Source organism: Dipodomys merriami, unplaced genomic scaffold (genome assembly GCF_024711535.1).
Source record: "Dipodomys merriami isolate MVZ:Mamm:240054 unplaced genomic scaffold, mDipMer1.0.p SCAF_551, whole genome shotgun sequence".
Taxonomy (NCBI): domain Eukaryota; kingdom Metazoa; phylum Chordata; class Mammalia; order Rodentia; family Heteromyidae; genus Dipodomys; species Dipodomys merriami.
The window spans coordinates 650,044-675,118 of NW_027206126.1; the positions used below are offsets into that span (position 1 = coordinate 650,044).

Here is a 25,075-nt window from a genome sequence, read left to right on the forward strand (position 1 = left end):
GTGGGAATTTCCCGAGGGGCTGGGATTACAGGTCGGAAGGGCGGCCTGCTCTGAGTCCTGGAGGCTTCTTCCCGCCCTGGAACCCTGCCTGGTCCCAGCTCCAAGGAAAGGCTGGGCTGGGGCCTGCGGCGGGACGGGCCCGGACACGCGGCTCCCAAAGGCGGACAAAGTTTCCGGGCCTTGGGTCCGGCACCAAGTTCAGCCGCGCGCCTCGGGGTGAAGGGGAGCGGTCAGCGGGGGGGGGTATCACGCTCGCCTTGCGGGGGGGTGGGGGGGACGAGCGATCGCGGGCCCAGCGCGCACCCCCCCCCGCCCCGCCCCCGGCGGAGCCGTCCCAGCCCCGCGCCTCCCCCCCCCCCCCCCGCCCCACGCCGCTCGAAGGCCCAACGACCAATGGCTGCACTCGCCTCCGGCTCCGCCCTCCCGGCCCGGACCCGTGTGCCCCCACGCGCGCCCCGGATCGCCAGTCCCCACCGCCATGGGCGCCGCCAGCTCCGCGGTCGCGGCCCGCCTCGGCCTCCCCGCCTCCCCGATCCCCGCGCGCCTCGGCGTCGCCGCGCTGGCCCTGGCCGCGCTGGCGCTGGGGGCTGCGGCCTGCCACCGCGCGCAGGCCCGGCGCCGCCGCCGCGGGCAGCGACGGCAGCGGGTGGGCACCGTGTCCCAGGTCTGCATCTACCCGGTCAAGTCGTGCATGGGGGTCCCGGTGGACGCGGCCGAGATCACGGCCATGGGGCTGCGCACCGGCAGCCTGCGGGACAGGTACGCCAGCCGCCCCGCGCGGGACAGGGTCGGGGGCGGGAGGGGGGGGAGGGAAAGAGAGAAGGAAAAAGGGAGGGAGGGAAAAACTGCATTGAGCCAGGCGCGGTGGCTCAGGCCTGTAATCCTACCCAGAAGTCTGAGATCTGGGGATCCTGGTTCGAAGTCAGGGCTCCCGCTGTACTGGAAGCCTTGTGCAGCGGTGTGGGCAGACCACGTGCTCCTAAGGGATGTTCCCCCCAGATTTCTAATCCTGCAGAGCTGTTCGCTATTATTATTATTTTAAATAAACAATCGTTGCCTTAGATCTCAACCCTAGTCCAAATGCAGAATTACCAGGTCGGGGGGCCCACGGAGTGCGGAGCGGTGGAGACCCCTCAGGTGCTTCTGGTGCTGTAATGGAAAGGTTTTCTCTGGGACCCATCTGCTAAGAGCTGAGTCGAGTCTGAGCGATGGGAGACACCTGATTTGTGCTGGAAGGACTTCAGGCTCAGGGGGACTGGACCCCTTCCCGCCACGCTGGGGAGGAAGCAGAGTGTACACACACGCGCGCACGCACGCGCACACACACGCACACACACACACACACACACACACACACACACACGGGAAGCAGAGTGGAGTGTATACACACACACACACACACACACGGGAAGTGGGCCTGTGTACTTTCTTCATGCTCAAGGCTATCCCGCGGTGTCTGCTCCCCTTTCTGTTCACTCTGATGGTGAGAATAACTTGCTTTCCTGAACTTCTCATCATCGTGGTGTGGCTAGACTGGTGCTATCTTTGCTTTTCTACTTCCTTGAGCATTGTCAAATCCTTAGAACTGTAGCCAGGTGCCAATGGCTCATGACTGTAATCCTAGCTAATCAGGAGGCCGAGATTTGAGGAGGTTTGAAGCCAGCCCTGGTAAGAAAGTAGGAAAGTCCTTGAGACTACAATCTGCAATCAACTACTCAAAAAAGGCCAGAAGTACCACTGTGGCTCAGGTGGTAAGAGTGCTTGAACAAAAAGAGACTCGGAAACAGCATCTGGGACCTGAGTTCAAGCCACAGGCTGGACCAAAAAAAACAAACAAAAAACTGTCACGTTTGTTTTGCACTTTCAGTATATGTGTTGCCAAAGCAGACACAAGATACATTCTTGAAATGACACTAGGTGAGGTTGAAGAGGGTGGAGGAGGGGGCCATCAAATGAACTTTTATTCAGTGCTCAATATGCAGAGACATGGAATGAAATCCTGTCCTGTAGATTAGCTGATTCACACTTTGTAAGTATCTGCTGGGCTAGAATGAGCCCAATCCTGCTAATGGGGAAATGGTGTCAGACAAGATGAGTGTATTACCCAGGATCACAGACCAGTGTGTGCTGGAGGGATTTGAACTCAGACCACAGCACTCCCTCCTGCTCCTTCTGCAAAGGCAGTGGGTGGTGTGTGAGTGGAAAAGTTGCCAGGAGGACGGGGAGCCTTTGGGCAAGGTCATCTAACCTCACAGAGCCTTGGCTTTGTCAGAAAGTGGAACCTCCTGGTCTCTAAGGCCTAGTCTCCCCTAGACTTTATTTAATCAAGGATAACATATTTAGGAGTGAGCTGGCCAGGAAGAACTGAGCTCACTGAGTTTTCAATAAGATGACCACAGACATCCCCAGAAGGCAGAGAAAGGACTCTGTGGAATAACTACCTTCTGCACCTGTGCCTTTGGAACTGTGTGAAGAAGCTGAGATTTTCTTCTCTAAGTGCTCTTTGCCCTCTGTTGCTTGTGGCACTTCCGTTCAAAGCTCAGCATATTTGCCCTTGGGTTTGGCTAGGGACTCTGAACTTTGCCATTCAGCCGAAAGTTGGCATGGACAGGAGCTGGGCAGGTCTTCCCTGTCCTTGTAAACCACATGCAGCCATTTTCTCTGTCTGTACCCTTTCTAAAGCCAGCCTAGGTTTCCTCTGTGTAGACAACAATCCCTTAGTGAAAAAGCGTCCCCATGTTTATTATGGAGGAGGCTTTGGGAGGTTACAGGGCCTGGCCCGAGATCTTCTGATCCTCCATCCAGTTCTTACACCCACACAGCACACACACTACGGTGTTCACCCACACAGCACACACACTACGGTGTTCACTCAGCTCTGAATTCAAATCCTGCCCGCACAGCTTGGGTTTGTGATCCTAGGTGAGAAACTCAGCGTGTCATTTCTCGCCCTGTTCCGCTTGCCTTTTCCTTTCCACCCTCTGTAGTGGGGTTCCTGCCTCTCCTCCACGATCAGGCTCAGGCCTTCCTGCTCAGGTCACTTTGTAACAAGCAAATGAGCTTCTCATGGCCTCTGCCTTGGCCTCCTCATGGTGGTCCCTCGCTCGGCACAGTGGCACTTTTGGAGGATCTGAGCTCCGTCCCAATCCCTTTCCCACAGGCTCATGTTTTACCTGTACAATCACAGCGTTCGCTTGACTCTTGCTGACGGGGCTCGAAGCCCTTTGTCATGAGAAACTCACCCTGTCTTTCACATCTGTCAGAAGAACTAATTATTCCTATTAGAGGATGTTACGTGGGCACAGGGGATGCCAAGTATCATTACAAAGTTGACAAGGTAACCAGGTGGCAGGCATAACAGATGACAGCCATTAATCTCTTACAGTGTGTAGGTTTTGCTCTGTCCCAAGTTGGAGCTCATTGCAATTCTAGCCTTTGTCAACCACAGCAGCGAAGCCCCAAGTGGTTGTAGAAGGCTGGAGCTGCCATCGATGACTGCTGGACTAGAAGGGAAAGGTGTGGCCTTTGGTGAGATGAACCAAAGTCATTTTGCTCTGCGGTAGCAAGAATCTCTGTGATTGGGCAATTAATAATTAGACGGAGGGTGTTTACTTAGCGCAAGGTTGTAAATGATGGAAAGTCCCAGCACTTGGCTCTGGCGGGGGCTGGTGGTTGCATCATAGCGAGGCCTAGGTCAGCCCTGCGTGTGCCAGAGAGACCTGGCTTTTCAAGTGAAGCCACCGGCTCCAGTGATGCGTGGAGCCACGGCTGGAGTCATCCATCCATGAGGACAGTCCGTGCTCACAGGTCTCACCTCCAAATGCCATTCCATCCATTTGAGGATTAAGTATGAACACTCAAGGAAATATTCCCCATGCACAGAGCCCAAAGATAAAGCCCGAAGTGGGACATAGCCTCAGCCCAGGGGCCAGGACTTGAATGAAACAATGAGAATTTGCCCTGCGTTACAGGTGAGCGGATCAGAGAAACCTAGAAACCAAAGAAACACCTAGAAAGAAAAAGGTAGATTCTTTCGAGGGGAGGCTTGCCACCACCCAGCACCGCCGGCTTTTGGGAAGACAGTAGCAAAGTAAAGGAAAATAAAGAGAGGGAAGGAAGGAAGAACAGAAAGAAGGAGGAGTGGGAACAGAAAGAGAAAGCGGGAAAGAGTAACTTCATAGAAGTGTTTCAACAGGAAAAAAAAAGACAGAAACACAGAGGAAAGACATTTAGGTATTAAAAGAAGCTGGCCACAGCCACCAGGTCCTCGTGGCTACTCAGGAGGGGAGGCTGACTGCGAGGATGAGTGTTTGAGGCTAGCTGGGGCAAGAAAGCTCATGAGATTCAATCTCAACCAATAGTTGGGCATGGTAGTCCGGGCTGCTCCAGGGAAAAAACAACACCTTATCTAAAAAACAACAAACCCAACCAAACAAAACCCCAGGAAAAAAGAGCCAGAGATATGGCTCAAAAGGTAAGCTTGCCAACCTAGCAAGCATAACACCCTGAGTTTAAACTGTAGTACCACAGAAAGAAGAAAGAAGGAAATTAAGAAAGAAAAAGAAAGAATGAATAGAGGAAGCTCTGGAGAGGGATTTTCTGAGTGTGCGCTTGTCCGCTTCCCTGCAGGTTTTGGTTGGTGATTAAGGAAGATGGACACATGGTCACAGCCCGGCAGGAGCCTCGGCTAGTGCTGGTCTCCATCACCTTTGAGAATGACTGCCTGATCTTCAAGGCTCCAGACATGGACCAGATGGTTTTACCTACCAAGATGCCTTCCTCGAACAAGATCCATGACTGCAGGTGCTGTTCTATTGGGGGACAGTGGAGAGCTGTAACAGAGATGGTTTTCCCCGGGCTCCTCTCTACATAGGCTACTGTTTGTACAAAGGATGAACTTGGTCAAGGAACTATTAAGGGACTATATAGTCTGGCTTGGGATTGGGCAGGGCTCAGGTTTGGTAAAATGTTGCTTTGAGTGCACCTTGGACTAGTTTTTTTTGTTTTTGCTAGTCTTGGGGCTTGAACTCAGGGACTTGGTGCTGTCCCTAAACTTTTCTGCACTTTCTACCACTTTAAGCCACAGCACCACTTCTGGTTTTCTGGTGGTCAATTGGAGATAAGAATCTCACAGACTTTCCTGCCCAGGCTGGCTTTAAACTGTGATCCTCAGATCTCAGTCTCCTGAGTAGCTAGGATTATAGGCGTGAGTCACCAGCGCCCAGTGCGGGACTAGTTTTAGTCAGGTATGCTAAGATTCATGGCTAGAGAAATGACTGTCTTTAGAAAGAAATCATTCCATGAGCAGATTCCCCCAGTAACAGCAGCCAGGGCACAGAGAACCACCCTGTGACCAGCACACCCTAGCAAGTGGCCTGTGCTCCTGACTGGCTAGTTTTGAAGTTGAGGTTTCCACAAGCTTCTCCTTGAATTCAGTTCATCTGTCCGAATAGCCTACAGAACTCAGGAAAACACAGGTACCAGTTTATAATATTATAAAGAACATTCCAAGCCGGGCCCTGGCAGCCTATGTCCATAATCCTAAGGAGGCCGAGAGCTGAAGATCATGGCTCAAAGCCAGCTTAGGCAGAAAAGCTTGTGAGACACTTAACTCCAGTGAACTAACAAAAGGCCAGGGGAGGAGGTATGGCCCAATCTATAGAACACCAGCCTTGAGTAGAAAAAACCAAAGGAGAGCATGAGGCCCTGAGTTTGAGCCCCAGAGCCCAACACAGAAAGAAAGATTGTCTCAGAGGTTAAGGGTGAAGAATCAGCTGGAGGTGGGGCAGGGTGCCAAGACTGGGCAGGGGGTGGAGCTTCTCCCATGGCCTCGACTGGTTGGATGTCTCTACACACTTCTGTGTTCCCAGGAACCTAGAACCCAGACCTTTGGGATTCTATGAACCCTTGCTTATGTGGACATGATTAATGAGATAACTGACCATGGATGGATTCATCAATCCAGTATACCTACCAATTTATAGTCCTGTGACAATTCCATGGCTTTTAAAACCTCCTAGAGAAATAAAGTGGAAAAAAAAAACCCCAAACAGACTTAAAGACCACTATGTTAGCTAATGTGACCCATCTCCCCATTTGCAGTGGGTAGATAGTCTATGATTATCTCCAATTTACACCCCAAAATGGTCCAATTTACACCCCAAAATGGAGTGTCACAGTTGATGAATGATTTGAGACCAGGCCTTTGTTTTTCAAGCGCAGCGTGAATCTGTCTTGTGTCCCTCCCTCCAAGAGTAACTCAGTCCTCATGACCCATGCCTCAGCATCTAGAAGCTCGTTAAGAATGCCCACCTGGGTGACCATGTCTGAAATAGACGTACTGATGACCTGATTTACGAAACCGTAACCCCTCTGTACATCACCATTGTATACATCACCATTGTAATAACAATACAAATTAAAAATAAAAGCAACGAATGCCCATCTCCTGTCCCCCTGGTTGTAACTCAGACCCACTGACGCACGCTCTGCATTTGACCAGGTTCTGTCAGCTGACTCACAGGCACATTAGGGTTTGGGGAGCTCTTGCCCTGCCTGCTGCCCCCCTCTATCCCCGTGTAAGTTTTACCCCTGCTTCATCCACTCCTGCCCAGCTTTGGCCCAAGGACCGTGTATTAGCCCCCTGGGATGGTCAACTCCTGGTGGTCCCAGCTGTGGCATTGCTGATACATCATTCAGTGTAACCCTAGAAGTAACCCGGTGCTGTCTTTCACTCCTGCAGGATCTTTGGCATTGACATTCAAGGCCGAGACTGTGGGGACGAGATAGCCCAGTGGTTCACCAAGTTCTTGAAAACAGAAGCGTTCAGGTTAGTTCAGTTTGAAACCAACATGAAGGGACGAGTATCAAAGAAGATTTTACCTACTAATGAGAATTACCAGGTGAGCTCACAGAGGGTCTGTATCTGTAACCAAATCACTCTAAACCTTCTGAGTTCCTTTTGGGCCCATGGGAGATTCCCACGGGGCCCAGTTAGTAAAACATGGTCCTGGCTTGGGTGGGGTGGTTCCAAGGGTGTAACCTGGGCAGAGACGCCGAGGCTGGAGAGGAAGGTGGGAGGAGGGTAGTCTCAACACTGGCATCTCTCAGGAGTCTCAAGGACCGGGTTTAGTTGGTGCCATGGGAGGAAGGGCAGGGATGATGTGCAAGTTGGGAGGACAGTAGTTGGAGAAGCAAACATGACAAGTCTGTTTGGGACGAAATCTGATTTCCTGAAATGGCAGAAGGGTCGGCTCTCTCTCATCTCCCCGCCCTCCTCGCCTCCTTCTCAGTTTGGGATGGTGCCTTTAATTCAGGCACTGGGTAGGATTTCTTCCCAACAAAACTGTCCCTGCGACCCAAAGACAGAGGTCTTTGTTTCTTCTACTGCCCAAAGTTCAAAATGCAAGGATTCCAGGAATTTCTCCCCCCCCCCCCCATCCCTTGAACTAGAAGCATCTTGAAGTCAATGCTTTTTTTTTTTTTTTGGTTGGTCATGGGGCTTGAACTCTGGACCTGAGCGCTATCCCTCAGCTCTTCAGCTCAAGGCAAGCGCTCTACCACTTGAGCCACAGTGCCACTTCCGGTTTTCTAGTGGTTTATTGGAGATAAGAGTCTCACAGACTTTCCTTCCCCGGGCTGGCTTTGAACCTCGATCCTCAGTAGCCTCCTGAGTAGCTAGGATTACAGCCACCAGTGCCCGGCTCGAAGGCAACGCTTTTTAATTTTCTGTTTCTTATATGGAACAGTATCTGGTGCCTGTATATGATCAGTAAATACTTAATGAGTGAACGGAGGGGACCAAATTCTTACTAGAGTGTAGGTGATTGGCAGCAGAGCCTTGTTTGTGAGGTGAATGGCAAATAGCATTTGGTAAGAGGGTGCCCCAGCTGCGGTTCTGCTGCTGTGTGTGTGGACAGAGGTTGTGTTCCAGCACGGGCTCAGCCCGTTTCCAAGCCCAGACACCTCTGTGTCCTGAACACCAGTTAGGTGGTGTTGCTTCCGTACCTCACCCAGCTTTGCAGCCAGGCTCAGAGGTCTCGAAGGGTTCTGCAGCCTGGCTGTGCTTTGTTCTCTGCGCAGGTGGCCTATCCAGACGCCAGCCCCGTGCACATACTCTCTGATGCCTCCCTGGCAGATCTGAACACCAGGCTGAAGAAAAAAGTCACCATGGAGAACTTCAGGCCAAATATCGTGGTGACAGGCTGCGGCGCTTTTGAGGAGGTAAGGGGGCCTGCCAAGCTGGGCGTTCTGGTCAGACCCCCCTCTCAGGGGCAGCCAAGGGAGCTGGGTAGGGCGGCAGCTTATCTAGTGCTGGCTGTGAAAGATTCATCTTCACTTGGAGTTGTTCACGCCATTAACCAGCTGGTGAAGTAAGCCCCTCTAGTGGATTTCATGTTTATGGAAAACCCTAGAATCTTCCTAAAGAATCCATTTTATTAAGTTGTATGTGTCTATTAGATGATAATGGGAAATTGAACTATTATTAACTTAATTTCATTTTCAATCATTTACAATTTGTTATTTTCCTTTAAAATGGAATTAATATTTGCACTTAAACAGAATAGGCTTGTTATTTAATTTTACCGCAAATAACTTTTTATGACAACATACAGTGATCAGATTAGGCGTGATCTAATTGTGAATAACGATTGTTAATTAGAGCAGTGGGCATTTGGAGATGCTGGAGATGATTCTTAGAAAGCCAGACAAATTGCTAATCTAAACAAGATTCCTGCAGTTGAAGAATAGTTTGATAGCAGAAGACCTGAGTCTGTTTTGTTAAGCTAAGACATCTAACTGAACTCTTTGTATTTTCTGGCTTTCGATCGTAGTCTCTGTGCAGAAGCTGCTTGGAAAAGAGTAGAAAGTGCTTTGAAAGCCTCCACAGTACATTGTTCCTGTGGCCACAGCGCCCTCGTGTGGTCAGAGACCACCAATGATTTTTATTTATTTATTTATTTATTTTTTATCTTACTTTATTTTTGTTTTCTGGCTGCATTGATCCAAGGCGTCTGACCACTCTTCACTTCCCTGGTCTAGGAGGTCACAGTCACTGGGAAGTCTGCGACAGGCTACGGTCATCTCATAGTTTGAGCAATGATTTTTACAGGTCTTGGTGGAGATATGGAAGCTCCATTTGTCACAGGCTGGGCCCTGGACTTCTACGAAGCAGACAGTTCTTCAGCCAACTGGCTGTAGAATATGAAGTTTGTTTCACCCCAAAACACTTTCCTGTTGGGAATGCAGAGCATCCACACCTCTGTGTGTCACTCTGTAGCTGTAGTCCTGCCAGGTGGGAGGAGGTTTTTTTGAGTTTTGAAGACCCAGTTAGTACTGTGGTGCTTTTTGTGTGGTGTTAAATCTCCCTTCTAGGCCCTGCAGAGTTTGATATCTGAAATGAGGCCCTGGCAGCAATCCCCCTTGGATGCAGGGAGACAACCACATATACATTCGTGTGTATCTGTCAGAGTAGATCATATCACGTGTGTATAGGTAATATAACCAATACCTTTCACCTATTGTAGGTATATGTTTATATATGTATATTTGTGTATACACATGTTTGTATATATGTGTGTGTGTTGTGCAGTTTTTGAACCACAATCCTCAGATCTCAGCCTTCTGAGTAGCTAGGATTACAAGTGTGAGCCAATAGTTCCCAGCTTGAACCTTCACGTGTGTGAGTCCGCGTAAGGAGAGCGGCCTCTAACTGTTGACTAATGAGTCTTCTAGTTCATTGTGAAGCTCATTGCACACTGTACCATGTGGCAGCAGTGTGATTACTGTGCTGACAGAATCAGGGTTTCGAGATGGCAAGTGGAGAGGTAGATGTCCGGGGCTGGAGTTCTGCCATGGAGAGCTTGCCTAGCGCACCCAAAGCCCTGACTGCCACCCCCAGAAAAAGAGAGGTGGGGGAATGGGGAATGGACAGACCCTGGACTGGGCCACACACTGTCTCCCTTCGGTCCTTGTTGGAGATGGTTTTTTGGGGTCTCCTGTGTCCTCTTCCACTGGGTTGCTCTGTGATGTCAGCCAATGGATGAACCAACCAGAACCCGATTCCCAAAGATGACGTTCCCCTTTCTCCTTCCAGGATACCTGGGATGAGCTGGTGATTGGTGATGTGGAGCTGAAGAAGGTTCAGTGTTGCTCTCGGTAAGGGCGGCGGTGAGAGCCGGCCTGGCTGTGGGGGTGCCCGTGGGCATGATGCCAGCCCTCCTGACCCTCGCTTGTTGTGTGGCAGGTGCATCATGACCACAGTGGACCCCGACACTGGAATCATAGACAGGAAGGAGCCCCTGGAAACCCTGAAAAGGTAAAGCAGCCCCACCCTGGCATCCCCTGGTGCCCTGCCTAGGCTTTGTGGAACCTCCTTAAACACTCCACCTTTAGAGTGTGACTTTGTGGGAATACTTGTAGCTCTCTTCCTGCTCCCCCCATGGGAGGAGCTTTTGATAATTTTGTTGTTGTTGTATTGGGGAGCTTTGACCTGAGTGAGTTTTAGACTGCAGTCCCCTTACCTCTGATTCCCAAGTAGTCGGATTGCAGGCATGTAGGATTCTTCTTGAGATAGGATCATAACTAACTTTTTTGTTTGGGCTGGCCTCAAATCATGATCCTTCTATCTGTCTCCTTTTGGAGGGGGGGGGCTTGACCTCAAGGCCTGGGCTCTGTTCCTGAGTCTGTCTGTGCTCAAGGCTAGTGCTCTACCATTTGAGCCAAAGTGCCACTTAACAGCTTTTTCTGAGTAGTTTATTGAAAATAAGAGTCTCATGGATTTTCCTCCCCAGGCTGGCTTCGAACTGTGATCCACAGATCTCAGCCTCCTGAGTAGCTAGGATTATAGGTTTGAACCACCAGCACAGTGCTCTGCCTCTTATTTAAGTGGGATTACAAGCATGTGCCAACACTCCCAACCTGGCTTTTAATTGTCTACAGTTCCATTTTGAAATGTTAATATTCTCGTCTCAGAGACAGGCACTGTCTCTGAGTTTCTTTTGCTCAAGGCTAGCACTCTACCGCTTGAGCCACAGTGCTATTTCCGGCTTTTTCTGAGGGATGGAACCCAGGGCTTCATGCATGCTAGGCAGGCACTCTACCACTAAGCCACATTCCCAGCTCCTCATCTAAATTTTAATATGTTTGTGTGTATACTTCCAAATGAAGGCCTAATATGTATTCAAGGGTTTTGTTGTTGTTGTTGTTAGTTATTGGGCTTGAATTTAGGGCCTGAGCTTTTCCACTTAAGGCTAGTGCTCTACCCCATTGAGCACCACTTCCAGTTTTCTGGTGATTATTTGGAGATAAGAATCTCACGAGCTGGGCGCTGGTGGCTCAGGCCTGTAATCCTAGCTACTCAGGAGGCTGAGATCTGAGGATCGCGGTTCAAAGCCAGCCCGGGCAGGAGAGACCGTGAGACTCCTATCTCCAATAAACCACCAGAAAACCGGAAGTGGCGCTGTAGCTCAAGTGGTAGAGCGCTCGCCTTGAGCTGAAGAGCTGAGGGACAGCGCCCAGGCCCAGAGTTCAAGCCCCACGACCGACAAAAAAAAAAAAAAAAGAGTCTCACGGCCTTTCTTGCCCAGGCTGGCTTAGAACTGTGATCCTCAGATCTCATCCTCCTGAGTAGCTAGGATTACAGGTGTGAGCCAGCAGCACCTGGCTCAAATTCTTTTATTAGAATTAGCATAATTGAAATTATGCATAATGAGATATGAGAAATAATGGAACATAATGGGTTGTGAGAGTTTGTATTCCAGAGAACTTTTATTGTGCCATAGATTTTTTCTTTTCTTATTTAAAGAATTTTGACTTTAGCTCTCAATGTAGTACCTGTCCCCCCTCTCCCTCCCCCCATATCAAGACTTGAACTCAGGGCCTCAGAGTCCACTCAGCTTTCTTGCTCACAGCTAATGTTCTACTTGAGCCACACTTCCAGTCTGGCATTTTACTGGTTAATTGGAGATAAGAGTTTCATGAACTTTTCTGAATGGGCCGGTTTTAAATCATGGTCTTTCAGGTCTCAGCCTCCTGAATAGCTAGGATTATAGGTGTGAGCCACTGGTGTGCCCAACCCTTATTCTGAATTTTCATAAATACTTGTCTCATTGAAGTTTGTGTCTATGTGAACAAAGAATTTGTATTATAATCACACATATAATAAGGCTTTTTGTTTTGACTTCAAATTGAAGCCTTGTGGGGGGGATTGTTTAGATATTTGGGTTCCTTCTAGAAAACACAGAATTGTTTGCAATTTGATTGTTTACACAGTTCCCTGATAACCTTTTAAGAAAAGGTTTGCTGTTGGTTTTATAACCAAGCTGGGAAGGAAACTGAGTTCTGTGGCCTTCCATTGTTATTTCCTTGTGTGTCTGATGATGAATTCGTTGCTGTTTTCAGTTACCGTCTGTGCGATCCTTCTGAAAGGCACCTGTACAAGTCCTCCCCACTTTTTGGGGTCTATTATTCTGTGACAAAAGTTGGAAACCTGCAAGTTGGCGACCCTGTGTATCAGCTGGTGGAGTGAGGATCCAGCAGGGTGCCTGGTAAAAGCTCGACTTTGTGTCTAGATCTCCGCATTGCCCAGCTGTCTCCTCGTTTGCTTGTGTGAAGATGGTTTTTACATTATGCTACTTTGATTCTTTGGCAAATGAACAGTTGGTGAAGTGGAAAAATGTCCTTGTGTTCCATTCCCTTTCAGTAATCTGTATGCTTTTACTCAGTCTTCTCCAGCTCTCTTTCCTATTTGAATAGAATGAGAGAGAGAGAGTTTGTGTGTGTGTGTGTGTGGGGGGGGGGATCTTGAAATTAGAACCTGAATGCTGTCCTTGAGCTTTTGTGCTCAAAGCTAATGCTCTACCACTTGAGTCACAGCTCTACTTCCAACTTTTTGGTGGTCAACTGGAGAGAGGAGTCTCATGGATGTTACTGTCCAGGCTGGCTTTGAACTGGGATCCTCAGATCTCACCCTCTAGAGTAGCTCGGATTATAAGTGTGAGCCATCATTAACCTCAATAAGTAACTGTGGTGTTTCAATTTTCTTGTTAGTCCAACTAACAAGAAAATTTTTATCGTTCATTCAGCTTTCAGCAATCAGGAAAATTCTGATGATGATTTTTAACAAGAACATCAGCAATACCTCAGCAAATCCCTCCCATCCAGCCTTAGCCCCTCTTTCCCTGAAAACCAACCTCTTGATTTTGACTTTCCAGGGCTCTGGATGCCCCAGGTTAATGCAAGACACATTATCAAAATGATTTGGGAATATGAGGGTGTATTAATTTTAAGTAGTGAAGGCTTTTTAAATAAACAAATTTGTATGAGTATTTTGAATGTTGTCACAGTGATTTCTTTTTGGTCCCTACCTTTAATATAGATGAGTAGTGAATGTGTCACGTGTCAAGGGTTAACTAAAAAGCTGAAAAAATTGTAACTTTATTACCTATCATTCTTTGTTTTAGAAGAAAAGGGAGAAAATGTTCTGAAGGGTTAACAATCTCACAAATGCCCACTGGGCTGGTCCTTCCGCTCCAGGGTTATGATGGACTGTGAAATTATTTTATAGACCATATTTTTCTATTTGATGATGACTTTATTAAGTCCTAAGGAATTTGTTTCTGTGTAGCAAAGGTACCTCCAAATGCAATTCCAAGTGAAATGAAGAGGGGGGGGGGGAACTTAAGAGAATCTTGAGATGTAGGAATGGGAGAAAGCATGAACACGTTTTAAAAGTACACATATCTATATATTTATAACAGACATGAACTAGTTCAATATCCATAAACAAAGAAATACTCAACCTGTGAATGAGTTAACCCACTTTAAAAAATTGTGGTTTCTTTATTGCTCTGAAATGAGAATCTCAATCCTACTTTGTCTTTGGTGTGGATGAGGAGTCTGCTTTTGGCTTTTCCTCATTTTACATGAGAAGGTCAGTCACCCGCTCACCCTCCTTCCACCAGGGCCCAAGGCCAGTTGCAGTGAGGCCTAGCCAGATCAGCTGGTCTTGGGGGAGCGGCTGAGAACTGCGCTGGAGGGCGTGCTCACAAATGCCCACAAATACCACGCTCGGGGAAAGCCAGCCATCTTCTTTTACATTTCCTTTTGGGTGCATTACAGCAGCATGCATTGCCAGCGGTTTCCCCACCTCCCAACACTGCGGCTCTGATTTCACAGCGGCTCTGATTTCACAGCCCTGGGGAGAGAGAGGAAGAGGGAGGGGCGATTGATGCGGGGAGGGAAAAGACAGACAATCTCCCCGGATCTACACACGTCTGTTGAGGAACAACACTTTAGAAAGACAGATCGTGTAACTCACGGGTCCAGCTGGGGAAAAGGCCCAATCGCCCCCAGGACCGTCCTCAGACACTCAGGATAACCCTAGCCTCAGAGACTCATGAAGGCCAAACTCACCCTGCGGAGGCCGAGGTTGGGCATAATCCTGCCAGGTCGATTCAGAGAACTGCCCCGAGGGTCTGCTCTCATTCCCCGCGGCTCACTGGTCTGCCCCCAGCAAGCATCCTATTCAGTGGCTTTAGCAAGAAGACCCAGCCCTGACGTCTCCTGTGAATGACATCTCCTAACCCTTCGTCCCCGGAGCTGTCCCTGAGCTCGGCTACTAGAGCCGCAGCTCGCCTTAGTTCTTCTTCTGGCCTTTTCGTGGTTAAATGGAGAAAAGGGACGTCACCGTTCTGGCTGGCTTTGAACCTTGATCTACAGATCTCAGCCTCCCAAGGAGCGGGGATCACAGGCCTGAGCCACCAGTTTCCACACAGCCAGCAAACCAGCAAGCCGACGCCTCTGCGTGGCTGGGATGGCGGTGGCTTGTTCTGTGCTTCGTTTTGGTAATAGAAATAGAGTAAAAAAGAGAAAAAGCTGAAGATTAAGCTAGAAAAGAAACATGACTAGAAAGCAACCGATGTTGATCCTCAGGGAAGCGCTGTTTAGTGACCAGCCCGGCTCCCTCCCCACCCCTGATGAAGGGGGGCGGGTGAACCCCCCCCAACTGTGTCCCCCCACGCTCTGCCCCTCCCCCACCCAGCTCCGGAGCTGCCCGCCCCTCTCCCCCGGCGCCACGCCCCTCTCTGCCCTCGAGCCACGCCCCCTCGAGCCACGCCCACCCGGCTCCAGCCCCACCCCCGGCTCCACCCCCTCATGTTCCAGCCCCTCCCCTAGACGCTCCTCCCACACCCTCAAGCCCCGCCCCGACCCTGGAGAGCTGAGCCCTCCCCCCCCAGGACGGGGGGTGGGGAGGGTGGGAGGGACAGGTGTGGGAGAGGGGGGGTTGGCCCAGGAAGTGCAGAAAATGAGAGAGGAGAGGGTGGGAAAGAGCGGGAAAGTAAAGCTTTATTAAGCTAGGCACAGAGGCTCAGGCCTGCAATCCTACTCAGAACTCAGGTCCGAGGAGCCTGGTTGGAAACTACCCGGGGCAGGAAAGACCTTGAGACTTTTTATTTCCAATTAAGCAGCAAAACAAGTTGGAAGTGGAGCTGTGGCTCAAGCCCTGAGTGGACAAAGCTAAGGGACAGAGTCCAGGACCTGAGTTCAGCTCCAGAATGGGTCCAAAAACCTTTAGTTGTTTGCAGCAAGTAAGGGAGTGATGGCCTGTTCTTTTGGGACACAGAAAGCAAGGAGCTTCCCCCCCCCCCAAAAAAAAGGAAATCATTTGCATTAGGGAAGTCTGATCATCTGCAGAAATGAACCTATTTCGGAGCATGCTCCACTTGAAGTCCTGCTTTGGCCTCCTGGGCAGATTGTTTATGATTATTACAAGCCAGGTTTATTCTAGGTCAGTTGCAAAGTCTGGGTGAAAGTGACTTGATTTCACCGGCCTCCACCAGCTTAGATACATAGGTTGCTCCTAAAGGTATGTGTCCCCAGCTAAGAGAGGGTTGCCACCTGCTTTTCCTGAGTTGCCTGAACCTTTGATCCCTTAGTGAATGTCTGAAGTGTTGGGAAGGTAGCTCAGGGCCAGCCTCTGCCCCCTAATAAGCGTTTTTTTTTTTTTTTTTTTTTTTTCCCTTCTGAAACATGGGCTGGTTATCACCAATCCTCCTCCTGCCTAGAAAGTTTGTGGTTTTTATCTGTGGAATAATATCAGAAAAAGAAAATTTAGTCCACACTACAAAGCAGCAGAACCTCCCATTTCTCCAGTTCGGGGATGGGGGGTGGGGGGGCATGCCTGGCCCCCAGTGGCCCAAGTGGGGTCTCTTGATGGGAAGAGGAGGTAGCAGACAGACTGAGTGGCTGGGGTGTATGTAACAAGAAACTGTAAATGAGTTTAAACTAAAAGTAAAGACTGTCTTAGACTTATTTCTCAGTAACGGGGCACTAAATCCAGGGACTTGCACATGCTAGACTCTTCAAAAAAAATAGTTTTATTTTGGTGCAGAATCAGACACACAAGGTCAGCGAGACCAGACCAGAGTTCTGCAAAGGAAAGTGGGCTTGCTTCTTTTCATTTTAGCAAACCTAGCTGTAAATTTGGGAAGCTCCTTGCAATTGAAAACAGGTCACTTGGATATTTCTGAAACCTTTGCCACATCTTGTTAGACACTGAAACATTGTTTTCCCTGGCAGATTCAGTTTCCACTGTGATGGCTGTATGGTTATTTACTCCTGCCAGCCACTCTCTCAGGCTATCCTGTGACCATTCCCCAGATATGTTGATTTTGACATTATCAAAGGGATAATGTGTGACCTTCTCCCAGAGGACTGGGCCCTCAGTGGAGAAGTTTGGGTTCCCACCACCTTCCAGCCTGGTACATAGCAATTTCATTCTTAGGATTAGATGCCTTCTGTGGCCTGGTGCTGGTGGCTTATACCTGCAATCCTAGCTACTCCAGAGGCTGAGATCTGAGGATCGTGGTTCGAAGCCAGCTCAGGCAGGAAAGTCCGTGAAACTCTTATCTTCAATAACCTATTCAGAAAAAGGCAGAAATGGCATTGTGGCTCAAGTGGTAGAGCACTATCCTGAGCACAAAGAGGCTCAGGGACAGCACTTAGGCCCTGAGTTCAAGCCCCAGGATTGGAATAATAATATATAATAAAATAAAATGGTATCACTTTTGTTTTGCACGATACATTCTTGAAATGACACTAGGTGAGGTTGAAGAGGGTGGAGGAGAGGGCCATCAAATGAACTTTTATTCAGTGCTCAATATGCAGAGACATGGAATGAAATCCTGTCCTGTAGATTAGCTGATTCACGCTTTGTAAGTATCTGCTGGGCTAGAATGAGTCCAATCCTGCTAATGGGGAAATGGTGTCAGGCAAGATGAGTGTATTACCCAGGATCACAGACCAGTGTGTGCTGGAGGGATTTGAACTCAGACCACAGCACTCCCTCCTGCTCCTTCTGCAAAGGCAGTGGGTGGTGTGTGAGTGGAAAAGTTGCCAGGAGGACGGGGAGCCTTTGGGCAAGGTCATCTAACCTCACAGAGCCTTGGCTTTGTCAGAAAGTGGAACCTCCTGGTCTCTAAGGCCTAGTCTCCCCTAGACTTTATTTAGTCAAGGATAACATAGTTAGAAGTGAGCTGGCCAGGAAGAACTGAGCTCACTGAGTTTTCTGAACTCAAGAGCACAATAAGATGACTACAAGTATCCCCAGAAGGCAGGGCAAGGACTCTTCGGAATAATTACGTTCTGCACCTGTGCCTTTGGAGCTGTTTGAAGAAGCTGAGATTTTCTTCTCTAAGTGCTCTTTGCCCTCCATTGGTTGTGGCATTTTTGTTCAAGGGTCAGCATATTTGTGCTTGGATTTGTCTAGGGACTCTGAACCTGTGTGGATAGAGAAAACATCATGCTAATTTAAATACACATGATGCAAAAGGACAACTGTTGCATGATCCACTTATTTGAAGTCTCTGGAATAGACAAATAGAGATAGCAAAAATATTAGCGGTTATTGTGGGGGGTGAGGGGAGGCGATGCAAGGGGAATTATTGCTTGGGATGATGGCAAGGTTTTGGAAACAGTGGTGAAAAAAAAGACCCATTCTCTGTCAGTGACTTTGGGAATCATGCTGAATGACTATCACAGAGAGTGTCTTGGTTTTTAGTTCTTTGTAGTTTGTACTAGGAGTATGACAGATATTTAAATATATCTATATCATCTATATCATATATGCCACATGTATCTGCAAATAAACTTAAAATATATTTTTAGGTTTTATATGGCCTGTGTGAAATGGTGGAGAGGGAGAAATGGCTGGGCAGCAGCCAGATTATAAAGACCTTTGAGCTTCACTTGAGTAAGTTTTAAGCCAGGCCCTGGTGGCTCACACCTATATCCTAGCTCCTCAGAAGGCTGGCACCTGAAGATTGAGTTTTGTTTTGTTTTGTTTTGTCAGTCATGGGGCTTGAAGTCTTGGCCTGGGTGCTGTCCCTCAGCCTTTCAGCTCAAGGCTAGTGCTCTACCACTTGAGCCACAGCACCACTTCTGGCTTTTACTGCTTATGTGGTGCTGAGGACTCAAACTCAGGGTCTCATGCATGCAAGGTAACCACTCTACCACTGAGCCACCTTCCCAGCCCAAGACTGTGATTTAAAGTCAGTCTGGGTAGAAAGTCTGTGAGACCCTTATCTCCAATTCAGCAAAAGAGTCAGAAGTGTAGATATAACTCAACTGATAGAATGCCAGCCTTGAGCAGAAAAGCCAATCAGAATCATGAGGCCCTTGGTTCAGGTCCTAGTTACTGGTGTGCACACATGTGTACACACACACACACACACACACACACACACACACACACACACACACACATACACAGAGAGAGAGCTGGAATTTTACCCTGGAAACAGGAATTGTGGAGGGATTTTGAATGAGGGGATACCAAGTTCAAATTTGCATTTTAGAAACATCAAGCGTGGCTATTACTAGGAAGAATTATTAGAAAGAATACTCCTGCTGGTATCAAGGATTTGCAGTGGGGCAGGGCTGTCTGTGGAGGATGAAGGCTGATAGAAGGACAGTTAGACAAAGGACTTAGACTAACTGTATTTCCCAGTGTAGCTGGGGTAACTTGCAGGGGAAATGAAAGAAATAGCTATTACATTTCAGCTGGGTGAGGGCTCACGTGGTAGAGTGCTTGCTTAGCAAGCAGGAGGCACTGAGTTCAAATCCAAGTGCCACGAACCTGCCCCCCCCTCAAAAGAAACAAACCCAAACTGTCTGTATCTTCTACTGGGTGTCAGGCATTTACTTCCTTGTGCTTTTACACAGTCTTTGTGTGAAATAAATTCTTGTTATCTTCTTGAAGAATGCTTCAGGAAAGAGGTCAGGCTTCCTGAAAGTTGAAATGAAAATGTAATTGGTGTCTTTAATTCTGTGCTATCAAGGAGCTCAGATGCTCTGCCTGTTCTATGTCAACTACTTGAGTGGTTGTTCAACACTGAAATTAACCAACAGGCTGGTGCTGGTGCCTCACAGCTGTAAACCTAGTTACTCAGGAGGCTGAGATTTGAGGATGAGTCTTGGAAGTTAGCCAAGGCAGAAAAATCTCAGAGGTTCTTTTTTTTTTTTTTGCCAGTCCTGGGGCTTGAACTCAGGGCCTCTGCACTGTCCCTGAGCTTCTTTTGCTCAAGGCTAGCACTCTACCACTTGAGCCACAGTGCCACTTCCAGCTTTTTCTGTTTATGTGATAACTTAGGAATGGAACTCAGGGCTTCATGCATGCTAGGCAAGCACTTTATCACTGAGCCACACTCCCAGCCCTGTGAGATTCTTATCTCCAATTAACCAATTAAAATAAAAAACTGAAGTAGAGATGTGGTTCAAGCGATAGAGTGCCAGCCTTGAGTGAAAAAGCCAAGTGAGGCCCGAAACCCTAAGTTTAAGCCCTAGTATTGGCACACACACACACACACACACACACACACACACACACACACACACACAAAACAGTCAACAGCCTCTGCTTGCTTGTTGCTGAGTTTATGTTTAGGACAGACAGACAGACAAACAGACACACACACACACACACACACACACACACACACACACACACACACACACACACACACACACATGCACGCTGGGGCTGCCTATCATGATGGTTTACACATGTCCTGTGTTTTGAGACTGTCAGGTTTGGGCTTGTGATTAACAAGGAGGGTGGACATGGTTACTGCACATCAGGAGCCTTGTCTGGTCCTGGCTTCCATGGCCTGTAACGGTGACCCCCTCTCAGTGCCGACCCCATGGAGGACCTGCCCATCAAAACACCTGCCACAAATGCAATGCCAGAGTGCAGGTGAGGAGGGGGTGGGGCGCAGCCCAGGGTGAGTAAGCATTGCGGTGACTTTGAGGACCTGGGGGCAAAGGAAGCATGGGCAATAGCAGGGGCATGAGCCCCCCCCCCCCCCCCAGCAAGGCCGCGTCTTCCTCTTTGTGGATCTGACAGGAGAAAACGGGAAGCAGCTGCCTGGTTCTGACACATGCCCATCCTAGGTAGAGGACAGGGCATGCATTTTGCCATGTCATTGCCATGTCATTGCCAAAGGGTCAAGGACAGCATGGGATGCAGCCACCGGGGAGAGGGTCCTGAATGGGGGAGGTTAAGTCTAGGAATTGTTGCAGGACTGGTACCTTCCAAATGGAAGTCACAAGTGGCTGTGGAAACATGGTATCATCCTGGTGCTAGGTTGCTTAGTGCTCGTGCAAGGGCGGTTTCTCACACCCCAGGAGCAGCTCAGTGACAGAGGGAGGGGCTCAGGTTTGCAGGAAGCTCTGTTCAGGGGTTCTTTTACTATATTAGGGAGACTGCAAGAAGGACATTTTTCTAGGAAACCAGCTCTGTCCTTAGGAAGCTACATCTATAGTTGCTTTTTCATCCCATGATGAGAAAATTAGGCTTATTTAAAAAAATTAATTTGGTGGTTTCCTGATTAGAACAGTAATGTACATTTATTATTGAAAAGTTGGACAACTTCCCCCTTCCCCAAAGCAACAAAGAAGCAACATCTGAAGTGATCATAATGAATAGTTTGGCATATTTTCTTTCTGGTATCTATGGTGATTACTTTTAAAACCAGACTGAATGACTGGGCATGATGGGTATGGCTATCTATAATCCCAGTAATTTGGAGGCTGAAGGAGAAGGATTACAAATTGGAGGCCAGACCAGGCTTCATTACAGCAGATAGTATCTTTAAAAAAAGAAAAGCAAAAGAGAGGACTGAAGGGAAGGGGGAAAGAAAGACCCAAATGGAAACAAATACAGCAATAAAAATGTTAAAGACTTGAATATGACTTATATTGATATGGTGTTTTTAATGTTTAAAAAAATCTTCAAAAATGCTATGTTTCCCATAAGGACATACTATTTCAGATTGTTGATGTCTACAAAATTCCATAATTAAAGCTTTGAATTGTTTTCAGGTTTTTCCAGTATAGAAAAGGTGATTGCTTTGAAAAATATAACATCTTGACATATGTTGTTTTATATCTGTTATTTCTTGGGGGGGGGGGATGATGCTAACAATGGTTTTGTTTCCTTTCTTCCTTCCTTCTTTCCTTCCTTCCTTCCTTCCTTCTTTCCTTCCTTCCTTCCTTCTTTCCTTCCTTCCTTCCTTCCTTCTTTCCTTCCTTCCTTCCTTCTTTCCTTCCTTCCTTCCTTCCTTCCTTCCTTCCTTCCTTCCTTCCTTCCTTCCTTCTTTCCTCTCTCTCTCTTTCTCTCCTTCCTTCCTTCATCCCTCCCTCCCTTTCTCCTTTCCCTCCCTCTCTCCCTCCCTTCCTCCCCCCTCTCTTTCTTACTTTCTATTTTTAGTCCTAGGGCTTGGACTCAGGGTCTGGGCGCTGTCCCTGAGCTCTTTTGCTCAAGGCTAGTGCTCTACCACCTTGAGACACGGGGACACTTCCAGTTTTTGAGTAGTTAAAGTTTCACAGGGACTTTTCTGTCCAGGCTGGCTTTGAACTGTGATCCTCAGATCTCTGCCTCATGAGTAGCTTACAGTTTTGGGCCACTGGCACTCAGCCAGTTTTGTTTCTTTTTCTTTTCTTTCTTTCGTTTTTTGTGTTGGGTATGGGGCCTGACCTCTAGGCCTGGGCACTGTCCCTCAGCTCTTCAGCTCAAGGCTAGCACTCTACAGCTAGAGCCACAGCGCCACTTCTGGCTTTTTCTGCTTATGTGGTGCTGAGGAATTGAACCCAGGGCCTCATGCATGCAAGGCAAGCACTCCAGCACTGAGCCACCTTCCCAGCCCCAGTTTTGTTTCTTATGAGTACAGATCACATAGAGTTTTGATATAGGTTGCTAAATTGGTCTATAGAAATTTTTTGCTAAGTTACACAGCGATCAGTGTATGAACATATCTAATTGCATTCTAACCACTGTGTTCAAAAGTATCATGCTTTTTTTTATGAACAAACTTCTTGCTAATTTGCCATTTTGATTGTCAGAGGTAAACTTTTGAGCTATGTCAATCAGAATTTGTATCACCTGTTCTTCCCTATCTGATTTGCTTGTTTGCCCTGACTAAATATTTACCTACACTTTCTTATAATTAACTGTTTGGAAGGTGTTGGGGTAGTGGCTCAGTGGTAATATGCTTGCCTCCAGTGTCTGAGACCTTGGATTGGATCCTCAAGCTCTGCAAGCACACATGTATACAACATTCTTTTTCATTTTATTGAAATTCCTTGGTGCTGTAGGACATTTTTTCCACAGATCTACAGAGGCCTTCCTGGTCCATGCCCCAACCAGGCATATCACCGTAACTTGCAACACTTTGGAAGACTTAGACTCCATTAGTGAGCACTGCTAGAGCAAAGATCTCAAGAGCCACTGAGTTCTGGTTGGCTTGGGTCACTCTTGTGTGACAGAGTTGGAATTTCAGCCTGTTTCCCGAAGATTCCTGATGAGCTCTTGGGGCCCTGGGTTCACTTTGAAGGGTCATGATTCCAGCTGGCACAGCTGCTTTCATAATGGAGGTGTTCCTCAATCTCACAGACCGACTACCACTAATGTCACCACTTACGGTCACTTCGCACTGCCCTCAAACCATGCCTGCATCATCTCTGTCAGAAGTCAGAGGAATATTCAGATTGTTTTGTGTTTTGGCTTGGATTCTTTGGGACAATGTCCACGTAAAAGACTGGACCCTACAACCAGCAAAGAGGTTTCCAAAAAGCTGTCTCTATACATATTTTAATAATGCTGATGTTGTTCAAGGTGTTTCTGAAATTCACTCTTTAGTCATTCACTGAGAGAGAGGAAGGGAAAGGAGGGGGGAGAGGGAAAGGGAGGAGAAAGAGGAAAGGCAAAAGGAGAAGAACAAAAAGAGGGAAAAGGAAAGAAAGGAGGGGGAGGGAGAGGGAAATCTCCCCCTCTTAATGGCTAATTTGAGTTTTCTTTAAAAAAAAAAGCAAAAAGTTCTGTGGCTACAGACATGATCAACCTATTTAAGGTTTAAAAGATGAGGTTAGACTTGAAAGTAATGTGTTAAATTAGGATGTTGCTGCTACTTCCTGAGGTGGTAACTTTGGAAGGTAGAACTCATTTGGGTGTATGAGTTTTCATGTGTTTGTTTTATGTAGGAATTTCTGCTTCATCCTGATCCAGGAAAAGTAAGACAGAAAGACTGGTTGTTTGGTGATGAGATTTTCTCCTAATTCTCTAGATATGGCCATGATAAGGTCAAGCCACAAACTATTTGTACTAATACTTAAAGTTTGTCTTGATTCTGCTTTATTAAAAACAAATAACAAACTTAGAGCCCAGTGCTAGTGGCTCATACCTATAATCCTACACAAGAGGCTGAACTCCAAGTCAAATCTTTTGTGCTGGTGCTAGGATCTGAACTCAGAACCTTGTGCTGTCACTTAGTTTTCTTGCTCAGGCTCACCCCTTGAGCCATGCCTCCAGCCTAGCTTTTTGCTAGTTATTTTAGATGTGGAGTCTCAAGGACATCTCTGTATACTCTAACTTGGAATCATAATCCTCCAGGTCTCTACCTCCTGAATAGTTAGGATGACAGATGTGAGCCACTGGTGCCCAGCTCCTAGTCACTTCTTATCTGTGTCAGATTTTCTAGAACACTTTTGCTTTTTGGCTGGTACTCTACTGCTTGTGCTATACCTCCAGTGCCCTCATAGACCATTTTCAGGTCAGCTGCTGCTCATTATCACTGTGCTATGTATGTGTAACTGGACCCGTTAATGAAGATTTCAGGTTGTTCTCCAGTTGAGGGTCAGGAATGATCAGGTTATATGTGATCACTTTACATGGGTGTATTCGTTTTCTTCTCGAAAGCTCAGCACATTTCCAAATACATGGTCTCACTTATCCTCCCCGAATTTCTTTTTTTTTCAGGTAAGGGGTAGGTTTATTCAGTAGGCCTGCTGGGACCAGGTAAGGTTGGCACTGCACGTGGCTGGGAAAGGGAGAGAGCTGGGAAAGAGAGAGTAAAGAGAGAGAAAAGAGCTAGAAAAGAGCAGAGAGAGAGAGAGAGCTAGAAAAGAGAAGGGAGCTGGGAAAGAGAAGAGAAGGAAAGAGCTGAGAAAGAGCTAGAAAAGAGCAGAGAGAGCCCGAATTTCTTTCAACTATGCTTCAGAGCTAGTATTTGAAATAATAGGCAGTTGTTGTACTACTTGGGCCACACCACCAGCCCTCTATTGCTTTATTTTTCAGGTAATGTCTCTTGTTTTTTGTTCAGGTCCTGCCTTGGAATGCAATCCTCTTTCTGAAAGCCTCCCACATACCTGGGACTAGTAGCCTGTGACAGTAGGTTCATTGATTTGAGATGGTGGGGGGTCTAACTCTTTGCTCCTAGCTGGCTTCAAGTGGTGCTTCTCCCAAGTCCCACCTATGGAGTAACTGGGATTAGAGGTGTAAGCCTTCACACCAGCTTCAGCCAGGTTTTACAGTGGGAATGTAGAGCTTCAAGCAATGCTTTCATTTCATTTGGGTTTAAATGGGCTGGGAGAAAATGCCATCCTGTGATGAATCATGCTCCAGCTAGGATGTGGCAGCTTTTCCTGAACCGTCTGAATTATCTTTTCTGAATCACCCTCAGAGCTGTGCTTGACGTTTGCCCCGCCGCCTCCTGCAGAGTCCATGGCCTGCATGTGTGGC

At 47.7% G+C, this 25,075-nt stretch overlaps 1 protein-coding gene across 1 annotated transcript; it reads left to right on the top strand.

The window, feature by feature from the left end:
* Positions 1–460: 460 nt before the first annotated feature.
* Positions 461–13,328, top strand: LOC138811967 (mitochondrial amidoxime reducing component 2-like). The gene is made up of 7 exons (XM_069999922.1): positions 461–759; positions 4,630–4,803; positions 6,743–6,902; positions 8,083–8,223; positions 10,097–10,158; positions 10,247–10,318; positions 12,403–13,328. Exons 1-7 carry the CDS (start codon positions 479–481, stop codon positions 12,527–12,529), a joined length of 1,017 nt encoding a protein of 338 aa, XP_069856023.1. The 5' UTR covers positions 461–478; the 3' UTR covers positions 12,530–13,328.
* The last annotated feature ends 11,747 nt before the right edge of the window (positions 13,329–25,075 follow it).

What these genes read in the sequence shown, in the direction of transcription:
- LOC138811967 (XM_069999922.1), top strand. Translation starts at nt 479, where the DNA reads ATGGGCGCCGCCAGCTCCGCGGTCGCGGCCCGCCTCGGCCTCCCCGCC. An exon ending in AACAAGATCCATGACTGCAG is followed by an intron (nt 4,804 to 6,742) that starts GTGCTGTTCTAT and finishes TCACTCCTGCAG; the next exon opens with GATCTTTGGCATTGACATTC. An exon ending in GCTGCGGCGCTTTTGAGGAG is followed by an intron (nt 8,224 to 10,096) that starts GTAAGGGGGCCT and finishes TTCTCCTTCCAG; the next exon opens with GATACCTGGGATGAGCTGGT.